The sequence below is a fragment of the Dipteris shenzhenensis genome, chromosome 6 (genome assembly GCF_047967505.1).
Source record: "Dipteris shenzhenensis isolate YYH24624 ecotype China chromosome 6, Dip_SZ_1.0, whole genome shotgun sequence".
Taxonomy (NCBI): Eukaryota; Viridiplantae; Streptophyta; class Polypodiopsida; order Gleicheniales; family Dipteridaceae; genus Dipteris; species Dipteris shenzhenensis.
The window spans coordinates 29,298,974-29,315,468 of NC_141601.1; the positions used below are offsets into that span (position 1 = coordinate 29,298,974).

At 43.8% G+C, this 16,495-nt stretch overlaps 1 protein-coding gene across 1 annotated transcript in view; it reads left to right on the forward strand.

Moving 5' to 3' along the window:
* The first annotated feature begins 11,198 nt into the window (after window positions 1-11,198).
* LOC147901026 (calcium sensing receptor, chloroplastic-like) overlaps window positions 11,199-16,495 on the forward strand; it is a 28,620-nt gene continuing 23,323 nt past the window's right edge. The window contains exon 1 of the mRNA XM_087376071.1: window positions 11,199-11,624. Within this exon, the coding sequence (XP_087232197.1) occupies window positions 11,337-11,624 (288 nt within the window). The 5' untranslated portion in view covers window positions 11,199-11,336. The remainder of the gene's footprint in view (window positions 11,625-16,495) is intronic.

Sequence of the window (16,495 nt, forward strand, 5' to 3'; positions counted from 1 at the left end):
ATGCTCCAAAAGGTTTGGCTACCTGTCAGAGCACATACACTTTGGAAGTTTTGGATTTCCAAAAATGATTTGTAATTTAATTGTCATTAATGCACAAGAGTTGGATGGAAGATGTAAGTCAAACAATAGCGTGCCTAGATGATAGCCTTATTTAACAAGCAATACTAGCAACAAGTTCTTAAAAATTTTAACAGGCCCAAGAGCAACTTGTTCTTGATAGATTGAATTTTAAGGAAGCCTACTTCCAACTGTAGAAGGAAAAGGAGGAACATCTAAAGAGGTTTGGCAATTGCCTCAACTTTCAAGAAGGTGGTCAAAGAGGTTTGGCAATTGCCTCAACTTTCAAGAAGGTGGTCAAAGCAGTAGGTCTCTTGAACATTTTAGTGGTTAAGGGTCAATGTTTGCTCTACAAAGTGTGGCAAAGGTTGACAGGGGGACTCGTTCGGGCTAGGTCATCTTGCAGAGAGGAGTTTGAGAGGTACCTACTCATCTAGCACCTAGAGGTTAGAGATTCGGAGGGGTGCATGCTTGGGTAGCAGACTCATATCGGATAGGCAGGGTGGGACAGTGTACCGGCCAGATCCTTTAGGACATGGAGACGACTTCCTAGAGAGACAGAGGCTGGTAGACAAGCTCTCTCTTATCTCCGAGGAGAAGGTACCAAGATATAGGAGATTGAGGAGGCAATCTTGAACTCTTGGTGGGAGGGATTATGAAGCCCTTGGACCCCCCATTGCTAGTCAGAACAGTTCTCATGGAAAAGGGTACCACTCTGAATACTCTTCTTTCAGGAGTCTCTTTTCTTCCCCTAGTCTCGCTTTTATCAAGTGGGACCGAGAGGATCTCTGCTGCAGAGGCTGAGTCAAAGATGGTGGAGGAGACAAAGGTGGACTTAGAGGACTTGGAGTGGCAGAGGGTCAGGATTGTGGGCCACATGGCCAAGACTTGATACATCGACCCCTCCATAGTCTTATCGACTCAGTGTGGCTCTTATGGATTTGGGAGGTCGGATCTTTATGTGACATTGCGTGGGACACAAGGGAGTGGTTGTGGCCACCCTGCATAGGGAATTTGGACCGGGTGGAGGAGATCTCTTTCTTCTCATACACCACTCGTATTGGGTGCCATTTACACCTTGAGATAGCAGCATGGTCCCCCATGAGGGAACATCATTGGCTAGAGTAGGATGTCCCAAGAGAGGTCAAAGGCCACTTTTGGCCCCGCCTTTGGATGAGTTTGCGCTCGCGGAAGATTTCTTATTTCTTTTGGCTGTTGGTGCACGGGGGAGTACTCCCACTCCCACTCATGAAGAGCAGTTCACTGTCTCAGTGCTTGGCCCTGTAAGTCCTGACCACTCCACTATATCCGCTCAACCACCTATGTCGCCCACCCCCCCCTCAATGGGGCTGACTCCAGATCTCTCCAACACCTGCTAGACGTCCTTCTCCTATAAGAGACTCATAAGAGACCATCCGGATGTGGACCCCCTTTTGGGGGAATCCACAATGGGGCTGCTCCACATGGAGAACTGCTGGTGCATGGTTTGACATCATGGTACCTGCTAGAATTCCAGTGGACTCACCATGGAGTAAAGCTCGGTCACCAATATATAATTTTTCAAGATGCTCTAGCAGCCCATCATGCTGTCTCTGGCCAAAAGAAAAGCACAAGATACTTAGAAGTATGGTAAACTCTAGATCCCTACCACTGATCACAAAAATGAACTGCTTCCAAGTACTACTCTCCCCCGCTAGCATCTCTGTGAAAGAGGCTCCTCCTTGCTTATCCTCCATGAACTCAAGGTTATTGAAATCTCCCCCAACAATCCATGAGTCCACCTCTGGGACGCAATATGTGAGCCGCCACCAAAAAGCTTAGCGGTGTCAGCTGCAAGCACGTGCGTACACGTTCAGGATACCAATCCGAGCCTCTCTTGCCTGAAGTCCCATCCAAACTATGCAGCCTAGAATGAGATCACCCTATACAAAAACCTACAGGGCCAGTGCCTGAGATACTGAAATGCATACCCCACCGCTCCTACCAACTACTGGGGACCAGATCTCTAAGCCTCTCCTAGGGAGGAGACGGCGTGCCACATCTATTGCTGAGAACATATGCTCTTGAATCAAAAGAAAATCAAATGACCTGCCTACCAGATCCTATTGCAATTCTAGGCATAAAATCAAGTACTGTAGTTGGTTGCCTATACAGTCATGAAGTCCATGCACATTCCAACTCACCACCATCAAACTCATGGAGATGGGATGGTAGTGAACAAGGCTTGCCTGTACATGGGAGACTCCTTTAGGAAGACAAATTTTAGTGACTTTGCCAAGGGTTTAGAGAGCGAATAATCTGTATCCATGCATTGTTGAACCAGTGTCACCACTAGCTCAATCCCCACTCTTCGAGCCCAATACTACATGAAAGAAACATCTACACCAAATAGATTGGCGCATCGCTAGAGCGCCCAAAAGCTGTGAAAAAACCCTCTTTGTAGGTAGGTAAATCATGGCTACAGCCAAGTCTGATCTAGGTTTTACTGGGGGAAAGCTAAGCCAAAAATATGCAAAGCTACCATGGGCCCCAACCAAAGATCCATACTATGGGGTCCTAACCACTTGTCCATCATCTGGTATACCTAATGCTCTAACATCGCATCAAAAAGCTTTGGGGTCCACTTCTCCTTCCCTGTGGAGGCGAAATGGAGGATCTGAACTGGGTGGGTGCGAGAACTCACCACACTGATGCCCCCTTTTTGGGGCTATAAAATCAGAATGGTCATCTCCGGGGGGATAGGGTATGTATCCGGGATCTCCAAATAGTTCTAGGTACCCAGTCACCAAAACTCTCTCGGTAACGGCTAGCCCGCTTGCATGTGAAGGTGTGAGGGCTCAGTCTCGGAGCTCTCTCCCCGGACGTATGAGAAGAAGCTCTATCCTGAGTGGCCTGCAACCTGGGAGAGGTCAGCATAGAAGCTGATGCCTTCCCCTTACTCAGAAAAGAGGAGCCTGCCACTGGGCCTGATGGGGTGCCTAAGGAAGAGGCCTCAGGCGAGAGGCTATTGCTATCTGTAGGGAGGGAGAGGGGAGTGTCTCTTGCCATGTTAAGATAATAGGACTATTGTGACATCCTAGGGGAAAGGCACCTTGGTTGATTTGGTTAGAGGGGATTCTTGTAGCCAAGAAATCATTAAAATCTCAAGAAATTCATTCTGGTTGAGATGGTTGCAAGCTTTCTCTAAAACTCTCAAGCCTTTATATGAGACACGCTTAGGCATGGTAAGATAGATAAGAGCCTATAAGGGGAAGAAATTCTCTCGATTTTCACAAATCCTTGCATAAGTTCTTTTCCACTCACTCTCCCCATTCATTCATTTCCTATCCCATTTTCATGCCAAGAGAAATCACAAAGGCTTGTAATGAACGAGCCTAAGATCATGCATAACTCTATTTAGCAATACCCTTTTAAGGATACTAAATAAAATCAATGCTGAAAAAGACTCTTTCCAACCCACTAGTACCGTAAAAGTAAACATCAATCATATTCTAATCAGTACATACTTTCACAAACGTTATGAAGGGTTAAAGGGACACTACCCTAGCTCTCACAGTCTTGTAGCTAGAAATCTCAAAGTTGATAATTTGGATGAAAGAAACTTGGCAAATCAAGAAGGATTTGGCAAAAACACTTTTAGTTACTAAACAAATGACTATGAAGGCCTAGTTACCACACAAACACTTTTACTTACCAAACAAATGATTATGAAGGACTAGGATGGAATTTCAACCAAAATATTTTATCAGCAAAATTAAATAATGATTGAATGGGTTATTCCATAGCAAGAGGAGCACAAGTAGCACTCAATCAAGGAAACACTACCACTATAATGGAAAATGTTGTGCCAAAGTGCTGCGGACAGGTGGTCCTTGCTAATATTTCAAACACTTCATCTAGATATGCAAAATGATTGAGCTTGCAGCTTATGCAAATTTGATTGGTGACTTCTCAATGTACCATGGTTAAAAGGCACTAGAGTGGTTCATGCATCTCAAATGGAGGAGAAAGTAGATCTAGATACTTTTCGAGCGAATGTCTTGTTGAGGTTCCAACCTAGCAAAATGATGGGCGATCTACTAAACCACCTTAAAGCCATCAAGTAGCTAAAGAAGGAGGAAATTTGGGATTATGTGGCAACATTGAATGCACTTGGTAGCCCTTATTAAGAGGATCCTATGGGTTATTGCATGCTGATCATCTTCTCCCACAATTTGAATGAACAAATCATAATCTTTCTCTTGGTCGGTCCAAACTATACCAATTTTATTTTGCCGCATTGAGGTAGAAAATGTTTTGGGAGACAAAATGTTAGAATTGGCTAATTCACATGACATTGCATCAAGTCACACAATAATGGCAAGAGCTCTATCATTTTTGTTGTCCAAAACATTGCCTAGAATGTAATAGTAATGGATGTCTCCTTAACAATCCCAAGCCATTCAATTGCAAGAAGATCTAGTAATGTGTAGTAGCCTGCTGGCTTCTTCAATAGAGGAATGTTCGAATTTCCACTTGCCACTCCCATGTGACCACCAATGTTGTTGCCCTAGGCATAGCATAATGTAAATTGTGCAACCTGATGTGTACAAAAGATGTGATCTATTCCAAGGACCCATAAACCTTTAGGTCAGGAGGACCACATGCCATTGAATTGTGTAATCTAAATCACAAACATTAGAATTATGGAGAATTGACCATGCCAAGTCCATCACTAGTCTCCAAGGGTGCATAGACAATATATGTCATCATAGCGATAAACTACATGAGAAAGTGGACAAAAGCCAAGGCAATGAAGAACCTTAATGTCCACTCCACTACAAGGATTTGGATGCCCCATAGAGATTTAAGTGATTGAGGGACTCACTTTGTGAATGATGTTATTTGACACTCATGTCATAGAAAAGAGCTTACTTAGATTCAATTACCTTGCTATTTATACCTATCAAATTGCTTGAAGATGAGATAGGAGTGGCTCCAAATACAAGATATGGAGGGATTTATAGCAAATGTCTTGACTTAGGCTCCTACATCCAATAACCAAAACCACTAAGTTTTAAAATCACCTTTGTGGTAGTCAACATGGCAAGAACACTTTGAGAAGTATGTTGTGTTGTTCACAAGATCATACCTATCTCTAGTACAAATCTTAGGAAATCAAGATGGTCCAAAAGGAAGAGCAATGACCTCCCTGCCTCCCTACGAACTGCACCCTGCTCCCCACCCCTCCCACACCCCCGTCTAGCCCCTCTGCCAATGCTTGTGTCATGAACGGGATGAAGACCCACTGGCTGTGCCATTGCCTCATAGGGCTACGAGCTAAGCTCACGTCATCGAGCTGTTGTTCATCATGCCATTTTGTGCCATAGCTCACGGGCTATGGCCTTGTACCTTCCAACTCCTAGCATTCACCATGGCTCACAACTGAAGAGACGGGACCAACTCCAAGGTAGTAGCCCCCATGCTAAGCTACGACTAGCACTTCGTTTGGGATTTGCTCAGCTCCATCGTCATCCGCAGCTCCCTCAATGTATTGAGCGCTACTCCTTGCCTCCTTGTCTATCTTATGTGAGCCTCTTGCATCGGGACTGGCATGAACCAACAGCCAACAAATCCTCTTCAAATTCCATGCCAGTCCTTTCAAGCTCAGTTGTAGAAGTCAGAGCCCAAATGGACTAGCAGCTCCCCATTATAGTTAATTCTCTTCCTTGCTTGCGAGCTTACTTGCACAAATACCTCTGTGGGCTCACCTTCTACCTTCCTCCACTAGTCACCTCCAAAACTTTCCTATTCAAAGGTTTAGTTACAAGGCTTTTCCTATGTGCACTCTCTCTCCTTCTCCCTTTCCTCATGGGTGCTTCCTTCCACTCTCTTCACCCTCTTCTTCCTATTGCCTACCTTTCAGCGGGTGGCAACCTTTGGTCTGGCCAGAGGGGCTCCATGGCAGCACCCTCGATCCCCACAATTGCCAAAGGGCTTCTTTCATCGTCGAATAGGCAACAGGTACAGTAGGCAGTGAATCGTATTAAGGCAGGGCAATGGTAGGAAGGATCGATGGCCTCACTCTTTCGAGAAGACACATCAGAGATTGGATCTAGGACAGTCTGGCACTAGATGGTGACCATATTCAAGAGGTCACTATCTATGGATGCTGAGTTTTCCTCCTCCATCTTGGCTCCCCAAATAATGCTCTGGCTCTCGTAGAGAGGAGCCCTATTCTCCTGGGCCCTCACTTGGTGTATCTCATCCTTTGGTACCATGGATTCATGGTGGAGGACATGGATGCGACTCACCATGTCCCCTATTTTCCTATGATGCTCCGCTTCCCTTGGCTTCCAAGGGAATACAGGTCCATCCACCCTTCCATAGGGAGCGCCTTTAGCACAGTTTTAGAGTACATCTCAGAGTCAGAGTCGGTAGTGGTGACAAATGATGGAGTCCCTCGACTCAGGCCGGTGGTGGAGAGCCCAAACACACTTCTAGAGGTGATCCTTCTGGAGAGCTAAGAGGGAGGTACACCTCGCCAGTGTGTGGAGGTCTCTGGTCTACCAAGACGGTGTTTGAGGTGTACGTAGAAGGGACACCTAGCTAGAGATTATACGAGAGGACTGAGCAGGGCGCATCCCTCCTGACAGGAGACATGAGGGCAACATAGCGACATGAGAGAGGAGCCCACCTAGGCAGGCACAGTCGCAATATCAATGACAGCAAATGGAGTCCTAGACCCCTTGGGTGGAGCCCTCAGAGGGAAGATGCAACAAGGCAAGGGAAAAGAAGAGGAGCAAATGGGTAAAAAAGAATCAAAGGCATCATGCCAATTGCAAGAGGAGAGCACAGGTAGCGGCGGCTAAGGCATAGAGAGAGCAGGATGGTGACACACAGAGAGGAGTATCATGGGACCCAGAGAGAGGAGTATCATGGGACCCAAAGAGAGGAGTATCATGGGACCCAGAGAGAGTGCCTTTGACGTCGAGGCATTCTTCGGGCCCCTGTGAAGGAGAGACTCCTTGCCTGTCATACGACCCACAACAACATCAACATCAAGAGCAAGCATCAGGGACCCCCAGAGTACCAATGCCCCTGGGCCTGCTTAGAGATCAGAGAGGGAGCCACAGGGACCATAGGTACCCCCACCACAATGACCTTCTATGCCTCCTACTGCAATAGCAGCTGACCCCACCCAGCTGCCTTCCCCACCATCCCAGGATCCACCTGTCCCCTCTCTACCACCCCCTTTTGCACCTTCTCCACCTCAGCCTTCTCCGCTTGCCCTTCTTCAGTGTTACCCTCATCACCCGCCCTCCCCAGAGATCCATGATTGATTCCATTCCAAAAAGTCTCTCTAGATCATAGAATTTGAATGCAAAGTTTCCTTTGGATTTCTTAGCCTTTATCAATGAACATTGCACCAACATTCATTTGTTCGTGATACATATGTTAGATATACATGTGTTTAAACCTATTTTAATAGATGTACATGGCGTTCATTTGCCTGTATTGGTTCATGGGGGTGAATATTATATGCGTCAAAGACCAAACGAATGACATTTCCCCCTCGAAAAGAGCATATAAGTGACAAAATCTAAAAACATGAATGTTTGTTGCATAAAGCTTACTTGCCAAGTTGCAACTTAAAAAAATGTGGCTCAATAAAAAAATGACCCAAGGACATAGGTTGATTTGAGAAACTTTACCTTCTTTTATAGTCTCTATAGGCATAGACGCTAGCCAACCAAAGTTACTTAAATAAACACTTGAAACACTTAAGAAGGACAAGCAATGAGAGAGGAGCTAATTACCCAATTAAAAGATTTAAAGGGAAGAGTGCTGCCTTTCAAGTGTCCCATGGTAGTTTTGTGCAAAACCATTATACTTGTAAGATACAGTGGGTAATAATCCTCTTGTGGTATGAAAAGAATGTGAAAACATGTCAGCTTGGCAAGGATCTACTACAAGAGAAGGCTGCATTTATGGTAAAGTAATGTGTGCATGCATTTTGTGTTTGTGCGTGTGTGTGTGTGTGCATGCGTGCATGCATTTGGGCTGCATGCATGCATCGTTTGTGCACACGTGTGGTGTGTGCATGCACAATGTGCTTGTTCATGTGTGTGTGTGTGTGTGTGTGTGTGAGAGAGAGAGAGAGAGAGAGAGAGAGAGAGAGAGAGAGAGCACAACTAGAGTGCTTACATTGAATCATTGAATTTAAAAGTCATAGATTGTGCATTATTATGTGCTTGCATTCCAAGCTTAGGGAATCCATTAAGGGATTATAAACCTTATAATTTATGTGCTTCTGATCAAAAGAGAATATATGCTTGAGGATAATCTAAAGAGATCTATTTGTCTACATGCCCATTCAAGAAGGCGTTCTTTACAGTGATCGAGTGTTGCAGCTACAATGACTATATAGCTCATAGTTGCATCTTAATAGTATAGTGAGGTAGATTTTTAGATTGCTTGCATATCCTTTTGCTAACAGCCTTGCTTTAACTTTATCCACTAAATGTATTTTTTACTCTTACCTACAATGCAAGCTTAACTCTTTTAATTCCCATGTTTAAGGTGAAATCTTTTAGTTCCCATGCTTAAAATGAATGATTCATTGAATGTTTCATCCAAAATTTATTGCCAAAATGAGAATGTTGTCAATGCTACCATGGATGTTACACCTAAAGCTATAACTTTTGCTAAACAATAAAACCAAATCCATTTTGGTTATACAAGTAAATATATGGGGCTCTTTTCAACTCCACACTTGCTAGCCAATTGATTGGTAAATTTGTGTGTTGATCATAGTAAGAACACAATATCAACAATTACCTCTTTGGAGATGAGCTTCTTTTGGACAAGATCCAATAATTAGTTGGCCTTTTGGATTTTATATTGCATCTCAATAGGATGCAGTCTCTTGATATCACATCCATTTCCTTCACTCTTGTGAAAGCTTCTATAGATTTTATGTTGTTTCATAGAGGTATTGGACTTTTGTTAATGAGATCCACTATTTTGCTGCAAAGCGTCTTTTCATTAATTAAAAAACCGTATCTCCCAAAATTCAAAAGGTTTTTCCTAGATTCGAAAAATTCATATGACATTAAACCTCGATTTTTGGTGAACATAGCTACAAATTGCACCTGTTGTGCATGGGAAGGTGTGACTATCATGGGAGCAAGAGCGAGAGTCGAGTTGCTGTGACAGGGCACAATGGCCCAAGGTGATACTCTCCACATGCACGAGAGCAAGGATGTAACTTGTACAGAGAGGGAATGTAGTGGCAAGGGGAGATTCTTTAAAAGTGCCATGGCAAAGGCTAGCCTTGTGGGTGATACCATCCTCTCGTGTCCTCTTTCCTTCTTTGTGAATATTGAAAGTTACCATGGGAGAGGGTAGTGTTGTGGGTCGAGAGTCGAGATGTTGACATGGCCAATGTGATGTGCTCCATGTGCACAAGAGAAAACAAGGAAGTAAAGGAGAGGGAATGTGTTGGCAAGGGGAGATTCCTTAACAAAATAAAACTAGATTTGCGACAAGCAGTCTTTCCATCGTGGAGCAAGTAACTACTAACTCGAAATTGAAGCTGAATCCTTCTATTTTATCAATTGTTTAAGGAAAAAAGAGAATGAGTCAAATAGTGGACATGAGACGTGACACGAGGTCAATTAGGACCCGATCCTCGCTACAAATGTCAGGGGTGGTGATTTATTATTTATTTTGTGATGTCCAAAATTTGGAAGTTGAAGTCCAACAAATACATGAATAAGGTGATACAATAACCGATCCTCATTGCAGTTTTTACAATATTGTCACATGGACTACAACCATATGAATAAAGGTGTAGTCATCCTTCAATCTTGCGTCCATCTTGAATTTCCTTGCTCCCTCGCATCGATAACATGCATTAAACAAGAGAAATGTTGTAAGAATTCAAATTAAAAGCAAGCATTTTTGAATGGATGAGTAATTGAAAATATTTATATTATAATATATAATATATAATTATTATAACCACACATAGTGTGGGCGGGGAGGCGGCGCACTTCCTTCCCTAAAGAGTTATAATCCGAGGGAACGAGCCCTTCCCTAGGTGTCGAGAATATTAGCGCTGAGGATAAGTCTCGCGAATGGATAAGAAACTGGCATATTACCTAAATGTCAATAGTCGTAATCGTAGTAGAACGTCGAGAGGCAATATCTGAAAAATTTGCCAATGTGACCCTGAGAGGATCTGCGTGTGTCCTTGAGCAGGATGATTACAACATTCTTAGATCGTTCAGTAGACTCTAGACAGCACAAAAAGAAAACTATCGTTAGAGAAAGTCCGAAGTAGAGCACGTAACATTCTCACTCTCCACTTAACTAGTGTTACGTGCCTCTCCAACCTCGAGAAATTGGGAGTTTGATCACTATAGTAAGTCGAGCTTTTCGGCTTGTGAGAGTAGAGCATAAGGTCATTGCGAAAATAGTCTTTTATATAGGTTTGAAATGTTTATATAGTATTTTTATTGTGAAAAGCACTTATATGCTTTTAGTGCTTTAGTCAAAAGCTTAGCTTTTACATCAAATGAAATCAAGGGCATAAGATGAAACGAGATCAAGGGCTTAGATTCATGACACATGGCTCAAGGGGGTGTGAGAAAACCCAAACATCTCCCTGGGCTACCTTTCGTAACAAGTGTGCATGGGCACTGATAGTGGTAAAGCAAGCGCTTTCAGATGCAAAAGAGAAAGCAAACGATTTTTAAAAAGGCATTAGGCTATTAAAAGGCAATTTTTGTAAGACGTTCTCTATAAATGGTAGTTTAAAACACAAGTACCCACCCCGCGCTCATTTACCCGTAGGGGCACATTGCCTTAAACCGATAGGCTCAGGGTGCATAGCCGGATGCACACCCATAGGCACACACCCGCTGGGCTTAGGACACCAGGCGTCATGTTTGTAATTTTTGAACTTGTGAAAACCCAATGCCCAAACCACCTAGGGCCAAGCCTTTAGGTCGGGCGCATCGATTGCATTCCGTTAAGCAAGTTTCATGTTGGATGCCGGGGCACATGTGAGCGTGAAGCTCATGACATCCTATTTGAGTTACGGCCATATGTTAGGATTGAGGCAAGAGAAGCCGGGTTTGTCATTCCCAGTGGATATCCGCCTCGTGCCATCCTTGCCTCCTTGTGTAGTCCGTTTGCATTCATCAGGCACCCGAGGTGTTTGAGCCTTTGCCAAAACTCCTCAATGGCCCATAGTGAGAGAGGCTAACACGGGGCGATTCTTGAAAGGTGCCATGGCAGAGGCTAGCCTTGGGGGTGATACCATCCTCTCTCTCCCTTCAATACGCACCCCTCTCCTCTTTCCTTGCTTCACACCACACCATAGCTATGGTAGAACCAGAACTCTCACGTTCTTTGCCGCCTCCTCGCATCCTCGCCCCAATGTTTGCTTTACCACCTCCCCTTCCCGCTCCCCATTCCTCACATCTCTCTCTAGCGCAGCTGCCGTCACCGCTGCCGCTCTCAACGCAAGCCCGGCTCACGCTGTCACTGCCGAGGAAGTTGCTGTCGTCCTCACCAAAGTATTTCTCCTCGTCGCTCTCATTTTCCTTTACTTGCAGCTTAGCAGTCAATGGGGGTAGCATTGGTTTTCTTTCCTTCAGGAAGATAGTCATCGTTACTAGAAAATGGAACGTTGAAGTTAGTTCGCGTCCATGAAATAATATAACCACAAGAATTCTTACGACTGGAGGAAAGAAACATTGAGAAGCTAATGTATGGAACTAGCACGAGCACTACCTCGTGTTTTATGGGCAATTACGGAGAGTTAATTGGGCGGAAGAGAGATCAAGCAATACATCAAAACCATCTAGCAAGAGATACTACTCTCTTTATAGTTTTGGGTTTTGGGCCGTGACTATTGCACCCATTTATCTTTGTAGTGCTAATAAAGTAGATACTTAGAACAAACAGGCAGGTAATACATGATGTCGGGTCACCAAGTTGGTGGCTGGCGTTGAGCTGCCTGGTCCAATATGCCCAGAATACTGCTCCATACCAATCCAGGACAGTGGGAAAGGCACAGAAGCAGTACGTAGTCGTTGGCTAATGTAGGCCTTGTTCATTTTGGGTGAGTCCTTCAACTTCACCATGGGACTGCATAGAGCTTATCCCTTTCCATACAGATGCGATTGTGTGAAAGCATACCTCGGTTGCCTACGCAGAGAAAAGATTGCATAAACAATTCTGCTCTCTCTCCTTCTTAGACGAGAGAGGTTTTCAATCGTTATGCTATTCACTAAGAGTAACCAGCCGGCAGCTTTGACCAACATATACATGCCCTCAACTAGAAGCGTGTTTGTACACTATTAAGCCCAAAAAATAGGCTCAGCAATTTTTGTCTCAGGTTTAAAAGAAAATATAAAAGATTTTTTTTCTTTGTCCAAAAAAAGAACCTGCTATATTTTGCTCGAAAATCGATCATCTACAAGAAAGAGAGACCGACTGCTTCTTAGGTTTCTAACTCACTACTTAAGGTAACCTTGTAGTAGGTGTTGTGATGGGCTATACAACTTTGTAGATTCCTTGATTCATGTGAGTGCCATTGACGATGCTAAAGCCCATGCTCCCGCCCAGGGTCTTTCTCCAACTGAGCTGGAGCCTCTCGAAAAGGCCTTCAACAGAGTAAAAGATACATGCAGGCCATGCCTTGTGGATGGATTTATCTTTTTTGTTGCAATACGTATAATTTTTATCTCTAGATCTCTATAATATTGGAAATCTTAGTTGGCATGTAGGATTTCTTAGTACATAAAGTATGTGCATACCTATTCAGTTACACAAAGTTTACTATCTCGAAGGGATTGAGCCTTTTTAGAGGTCTTTAGAATGCATGGCAGATGTATAAAGAAAGGATACAATGAAGAGGCTCCCAAGATAGAAGGGCCTATCCAATAGGTCAATATTCTATCTATTTTCTAGTCTATTTTCTTGAGCATCAAATCACTCTCAGGGTCTCTACCCTAGAGCCATTAGAATTAGTCAGAAAGGTGTAATGGATGGCTGGATATATGGTGTTAAATGAGAGCAGGTGGGTGAATAGAGAGTGAGAGAGAGAGAAAGAGAGGGCCAATGCATGTTTGAGTGTAGCCAATTTTTGTGAAGTTCAAGGAAAATATTGCATATGGCTAACTTGCTCAATTCGTAACTTACGTATTTCTCAATGGAATTTGACAAACTTGGTGTCTAACCTAATCTACACATTCTGAGATAAAAAGTGACACAATTTGCATCTTGAATGAGATCATTATAATATTGCAAATGCTATAACGCCTATGAAGCATGCATCTTGGACTGTATAGGATATCCAAAACATTTGAAAAACATTAAATAGGAGAGATTAAAATGAAATCGTTTAGACTTCACAAGCAGTTGTAGCTTGAATGAAGAGATTTTGGACTACTTTTTGATTAGCCTTCTCCTTTAGTGCTAGCCTTCATCATGGCTGAGTTTGCCCTTCACCTCCGGAGTGCCGACAGAAACTCAGTATGAAGACTTTGTATAAAAGGATGCTCAAGTATGTGTGGGTGTGTGGATTTGTATGTGTGAGAGCATATTTTTATACTATGGTCTACACCCAGTGTTGGGCACTGATGACGTCAGTGGGGATGTCATAGTAGCTAGTCCCTATTATGTGTGATGGAGTTTATGGTTTTCAATCTTATGAGTGACTATCGTGAGATTGAAACTGCACTATGTTGTGTTTTTAGAGGATGAGTTTGGGAATGTTCCTGGATTCATCTACGTATAAGTGTTTACGTACACTATTGTAAGGATTGCTGTATGTGTTCCTCATTGGCAAGCTTTTTCTTGATTGTTTTCTTCCTCAACCTGAGGGTGTGGATATTGTCCTTTAGCTGGCCTTGTAGAAACACTCATCTTGCAGAGGCGTCTTCCTAGAAACGTCATTATCATGCTTCCAATTTGAGAGCATATTATAAATGATGTCTAGGCGGCAAGCCAAGCCTCCTGCCCCGATCGCAAGGCTGCAACGAGCAACCTAGATATGCGAGGCTGTGATTTTGTCCACTGTCTCCTAGACATTGTTGGCTGTGAGAGGGTCTCTGTGTTACCATCCGTTTGACTTGGCAAATCTGCCATCCTGCTCACCGATCTTGAGTGTCCATTGCTGGATACCCCAAATATCATAAGGTCTTTCAATGAACTGTCAATATCCATTACATATCCCCAAGTACATCAACAAGTCCAGGTACAAGCAATATTTTTCATCCAGCTGTCCGCCTCTGAGGCTGGGAACAAGCAAGGCCCTGCCAGGTTTCTTGGATCTGTTTCAACTTGTTCTGCAATCATAATTACCGTGGAACTGCTCCCAACTGTCTCCAAACACAAGCTTTGCATGAGCTGCACTCAAGGTTGAATCCTAAGCCCACTAAGGTATCACTTAACCACTTACAATTACATGGCTCCCCAGCATCTGACACAGTCTTCAATCAAGTAACCAACACCGTCCAACATCATGCCTGGGGTCCTCTTTGAGAAGTCTTAGTGTCCGCTTCACCTGTCAAAATTAACTTTGTAGGAAAGCTTTTCAACTTGCATCCTGACCAACATTGAGTGAGGAGTCCTCGGGTTCGGAAGGCTCATTTCCTTTCTCTTGGGCTTGCCTTTTTCCTGCACAAGTAGATCACTCCACACTCTCTACAGTCCACGCTGCCTGTATAAAAGGCTTTAGTGATGTTGCACAATGTGTGGAGACTACAGATGGGTTTTTATAGGCAGGTCCCATCCTTGAATAGCCGACTGGGTCTGCTGCATTACTGACCGGATCTGCCATGCTTTCAGTCTGCTGGGGTCTGGGTCTGCAGATCTGCTACAGACTGACCCAACCACTGCCATCTCATCGATGATGTGCTCCCGAATGAACTTGCTTTGTCCATACATGAACACGGGGTCTTTGCATTGGCAATGCAACTTTGATTGTCACACATGATCACCGTTTGCATCCTCCTGAAGTACATCCATCTCTTCTACAATCCATCTCAACCACCATGTCTCACATGCTACAATACAAGCAGCCCCTTGTACTTTGCCTTTGTAGAAGAAAGGGTGACTGTTGGCCGTCTCTTGCTTAGCCATTAAATGACCCCTGAAGCAAGAATGCAACAATAGCTTGAAGTGGAACGCTGAGTATCCTGGTCACTTGCCCGATCTCAATCATAGAACCACCCAACTCCAATCCTGTTCTATATTTGATACCATAAGGCTAGTACCCTTCAAGTACCTCAATACCTGTCATCCTGCTTTTCAGTGATTCTCCTTAGGTTTCACACCATTGGAATAAGAAATGTTTGGTTTAGTGTTAGTCAGATAGAGCAAACTGCTTACCAACCTCCGGTGCTTGCTATCATCTATCATCTGGGAGGACTCAGTTCAGCCCAACCTCTCTGATGCCTCCTTGCAGTCCTTGATTTGGACCCACTTCAATACCTCACGGCAATACTTCTCCTTATGGATAAAGATGTTGTGTTCTTTCTGCTCGACTTCTATCCTGAGGAAGTAATGAAGGTCCATGTACGTCATCTCTAACTCCTTCATCAGTAGCTTCTTGATATGTGAGATCTCCTTATGATCACTTGTAAGTATCAAATGATCAATGTTCAAGATAACCATTTCCTTTCGCCCCCTCAGAGAAAGATAAAGGTTAGCATCCGATGGACTTTGAAGTTGTTGTCGATGCATTGGTACCACGCTCTAGGGACCTGTTTCAGCCCATACAGAGCCTTTTTTAATTTGCGAACATGTGAACTTGAACCTAGAACTTGAGAACGCTTGGCTGGTCCACGTATACCTCCTCCTCTAGGCTTCTATTAAAGAATGCAGATTTGGCATCCATTTGAAAAATGGACCACCCATGATGGGCAGCCAAGGCTATCACCATTCGAATGGTCACCACGGTGTTGTATGGGCAAAGGTCTCATCACAGTCGAGACCCTCTTGCCTGAGCAGAGCCCTTTACCATTTGCTTGGCTTTGTATTTGTCCAAACTCAATATCGAATTTGAAGTTAACCTTGTACACCCACTTAGTACCTATCACCTTCTTCTTGAAAGGTCTGTCGACGAAGTCCTAGGAGTCATTCTTTGAAATCGCATCCATGTTGGCCTTAATAGCTGCTCGCCATTCTATGCGTCTTTTGCTTCTTCAAAAGATCTTGGCTCATCAATCTGAGCCAGGAATGCAAAGTTCACAATAGGATTTCTCGAAATGCATTGAGATCCTTCTTATCCCAGAACTTGACTTAGGTAGTTTTGTCACCCAAGGCTCCTGCAACATCCTCACATACCACCTTGGAAACTATGTCCCTGTTGTTGGTGGCTTCTTAAGAGGTTTTGATGCTTGTTCGGGCGCTTCATCCTTTTCTTTGATTGCCAACC